At 35.1% G+C, this 4,385-nt stretch overlaps 1 protein-coding gene across 1 annotated transcript; it reads left to right on the top strand.

Moving 5' to 3' along the window:
* Positions 1–3,321: 3,321 nt before the first annotated feature.
* On the top strand, positions 3,322–4,144 carry LOC136977405 (alpha-crystallin A chain-like). The gene has a single exon (XM_067272874.1). It carries the CDS (start codon positions 3,505–3,507, stop codon positions 4,045–4,047), a length of 543 nt encoding a protein of 180 aa, XP_067128975.1. The 5' UTR covers positions 3,322–3,504; the 3' UTR covers positions 4,048–4,144.
* Positions 4,145–4,385: the final 241 nt, after the last annotated feature.

Below are 4,385 nucleotides of genomic sequence, written 5' to 3'. Positions count from 1 at the left end.
GGGTGGCGAAAAGAAGCAAGTGGGCGACAGGGAAACGTTGGAGGCAGGGTACTCATAGGCGAGGGTTGGATCACCAACAACCCTTCCCTTTTCTTTGTTAAAAGGGGTAAGAAGAAACATTGCATTTAATGGTTTCTAGATGTGGAGAACAATGTAGAAAGGACACAACGTGTGAGGTTCATAGAAAAGATTTCTAGGAATACTTCCAAGCCTTTCTCACACAAGGGAAAGCAAGTTAGGGGTACAGTTGGGGAAATTGGGTATAAGTTTATGGAACCTAGCGGGAGGTGGCTCAAAAAAGTTTGGGAATCACTGATGTAGACTTAACCTATTCTACAATTCGTTGAATAAAAAGTTTATTCAGGCGAGTTAGTTTGTTATAAAATGATGAAGTAGGAGATAATAATATAACCTTCTATCCTTATAAAACAACTTCCTACTTGCTCAAAATACTCAATTTTTAATAATTTCCTGTCAAAAATTAACGAATCTTGCATATTAATTTTGTAACTTTCTGCGAAATCGTCTAGTCCATTGGGGGCGGGAGATAAAGGGAGTCGTGTAAATCTCCAATAGGGTCGGACTTAGTGACGATTTTACTCGTTATTAGCATTTACGATTTTTTATAAAACTCATCCCTACCCTCAAAATTACGCTTTTTGCCATTTTATAATAGTTAAAAATATAACAAGTTTTTAAAATAGAATATCGTAACAGATGGCACCACCAAATGTTGCTGGAATTTTTCTTTATGAAAAGAAAAATATGTGAAGAGTGAGATGATCACTCTCCACATATTTTTTTTCGGTGAGAAAGCAAGTTTCAACTTAGTTTTGCCTTCTGGACATTCACCTGGTACTCCAAGCTTCCTCCTCCCACTCCATTTCCTATTGTTTGTCTTATTTACGAAATGAAAGAGCACTTTTGTTGACTTGAGTTTCCACCGGACAGTAACGAACCACAAATGTATTAACTTTATGGTATGTTTCAGCAGATGTAGGCTATATGATAAACACACGTTAAATAGCTTTCGTGCAATCGTTTGAAGACAAATTAATTCGCTTAATTCAAATCTTTACGTAATGAATTTAAGAATAAATAATAATATATAGGCTTTCTTATTAAGTAAACTATCTAAAAATGTCAGAGTTAAATTTGTTGCAGTCAAAATAATGTCAGGTTATTTAAACCGTTTATTGCCCGGGCGACCCATCTCAAATTTTTCGTGGGTGGTCTGTCCTAAATACTCTACAGTATGTCGGATTCCTTCCCTCACTACCCGCCGTGGAAAGAGGAAATTCTAATTAGTAGAAAAATATCCCATTTTATACAGTCCTAGAGAAAAGGGTTATAAAAGTTTATATCTGATTGGCTAAACGTAAAGTTACTGTGACATAATGTAAGAAGAGCCTGTCTGAACACAGCCCAGTCAGCTATCAACGTGGCAAGATAATACAACAAATCTATGTAAGACTTCCCACCTAACAAGGAGACATCAGAGCTACACCTTGAATTTTGCTGTATTTAATACACCCCTTCCACTAATGCACGGTAACGTAACTTGTGTCAATGAGCAGTAGTTTACGAGAAATTATCATTTAATATACAGTATACTGTATATATATATGTGTCATATTATTTTGCAATCGTAGTCGTGGGGTCGAGTGTAGGGTGAGCAAGACAAAAGAAAATTGGAGACCATAAAAACACGTCCGTACACTTTCAGGTCCTCACTCGAACTCTTACTTTATTCTTTATTGGCGTTGGTAACCTCATTCCAAAAGGGACGAGATTAACAAAGTAAGTTACAGAAAAATATATACAAAGTTTACAAAAATTTAAAATATGTTATATAGGCCCTATATATAAAACGCGTACTGGAAAGTTTAAACAATGATTTATAGTACACTACCATTCATTGGCCAAGTTATGTTAGTGACGGAAAATGCAGGATGTCAAAGTTTGAATATCCCCGCGTAAGTGTAAAAATATTTAAACGAGAACTATATATATATAATAGTTCTATTGTGATGATAATAGTTAGTATATACTATATAAAATAGTTCTATTGTGAAAATAAAGAGTGAAAGAAAGGAAGACAGTTTAGAAATACCAGCTGGTATTTACTGTGTCTGTTCTCAAAGTGTGGGTCGCGACCTCTCCTCCCAGAAGAGTTGAGAGAAGTTTGATACAATAAAACAAAAAGGCCGTATTAAAATACCTTTATTTTGTATTTGCAACAAAAAATTATTGTAAAAAGTGTGCTTGTATACCAGAAGCAATCGTCTCAAATCTAAGTTCTGATATTTAATAATAAAGAGAAGAAAGAACAATGCACACAGGTGTGCGAATCTTTTGAGTGTGAAGTTCTTTCACGTGAACTTTCTTTCTCAGAGAGAAGAGTGATGTAATTGGCCTATCTACTCGTAAGAAAATGAATTTTATACTTATGGAAATTCGAGCTAAGACAGATCATGGAAAATCCTATAAATTCTCATCTTCTTCATGCTCATCTTCATTTGTTATTTCATAATTTTATTTCAATCAAACTATTTTATAAACTGCTCCTATCTGAAAATTACTACTTAAAATCGCGCAAATAATTAATTTTAACATGCAAATTTATATTCCATCTTCGATTAATTGCCAAAAATTAGAATAAAAATGGCAGTTTCTTGTCAAAATAATTAAACTTGGCCAAATTTCAGTTATTATCAAAACAATCGAATCAACAATTAGTTTCGTGCAGAAGACTTCCTGATTTTGAAGCCAACATTCAGAAAAACTAGTTCGTACCGGATGTTATTGTTGTTCGTTAAATCCCTCCTCTATTCAGGAAAGGGGCCAGGAATAAAAGATACCATTTGAAAAGAAGAATATACGTAGTCCTCTCTTCAGGTTCTACTAGTATTTATTGATTTCCTTTATACTGAACACTATTTTTAATCAGTTCTATCCTTACAGCTTTATTGCACACTCAAATCTCATAGTACTTGGGATGGAAAGTTATTTTAACACTTTCCTACAGAATTTTTTAAGATTAAAAGCCAAAATGTGGGGCCGTTCTGTGCTCGAACTTAGGCCAAATGATCCTGCTAACTCCTCTACGTAGACTTGCTCATAAATGTAATGAGAAATGATACATTAAAAATAATCAAACAATTAGATCTATATTTAAGAATTATTAAATGAAAATATACACCGGGTATTTTTAGCTTTGTATATTATTTATGTTCTGTTATAATAAATTAAATAATATAAAAGTTATTTTAGCTAACAACTTGAAATTTATAAAAATTGAATGGATACAAAGGAACAATAACGGGACGAGAACTTGCTAGAAGTTTCCGGTCACACACCAACTGTCGTCATAACAACCAATCCCCCTCCATTCACTCACGAACTCGGGGCTAGAACGTTCCAGATTTCTCCTCTCCTGCTATAAATACAGAGTGACGAAAGCCATTGCGTTATACACGCACGTTAGAAGCTGCAACAAGAAACATGTCTCGATCGCTGATACCCGCTCTAATAGGAGATAATTGGTGGTCCATGTGGGATTATCCTCATCGTTTATTCGATCAACACTTCGGATTGGGATTAAGTGACGAAGATTTCTTCCCCATGACAATGTACAGGGGACAAATGGTCCGACCTCGACGACAACTGAGTCGACAGGATTCTAGTTCGGGTGTTTCCGAGGTGGTCAATACTCGCAATAAGTTTCAAGTCATGACTGACGTCAGCCACTTCTCTCCCGAAGACATAAGTGTCAAAACAGTTGATAATTGCGTGGTTATACATGGAAAACACGAGGAAAAAGTGGATCAACACGGCTTCGTTTCTAGAGAATTCACCCGAAGGTATGTCCTTCCCAAAGAAGTCGACCCCGAAAAAGTTACCTCGTCGTTGAGTCCAGATGGTGTATTGACAGTGGAAGCTCCCAAAAAGTGTTTAGAATTACCTTCTAACGAGAGAGTGGTTCCTATAACGGTTCAGAAAGCTCCAGCAGATGTCGACATGGAAGAACAATCACAGAAACAATAAGCTCGGGTATATTGTGTTTATTAATTGGCACTCTCTATTCTATATCGCATTTTTACTTCTAATTGTGAAAATAAACGTAACTGATTTTAATTATTAATCTGTGTGATAGTTTTTTCTTTTTTTACTTTTATTTAAAAAATTTAAAATGCCTTAACCTATAAACTCTATTATTAAAGCCTCATATACTGTTACTTTTACAAACAAAAAATATTTAAGACCTTTATTAATAAAGAAATCTAAATGCAAAAATATGGCAAAGGGTCCGTCCAAGGAGAGAGGAGGCTCCTTCTACCCCGGGTTCCATAAAAGCTCTCGGCTAATAAATACACTTTTTCTTG

This window comes from Centruroides vittatus, unplaced genomic scaffold (genome assembly GCF_030686945.1).
Source record: "Centruroides vittatus isolate TY-2023 unplaced genomic scaffold, ASM3068694v2 contig_458, whole genome shotgun sequence".
Lineage (NCBI taxonomy): Eukaryota > Metazoa > Arthropoda > Arachnida > Scorpiones > Buthidae > Centruroides > Centruroides vittatus.
This window is presented reverse-complemented; position numbering and strand designations above follow the sequence as displayed.

What these genes read in the sequence shown, in the direction of transcription:
- LOC136977405 (XM_067272874.1), top strand. Translation starts at nt 3,505, where the DNA reads ATGTCTCGATCGCTGATACCCGCTCTAATAGGAGATAATTGGTGGTCC.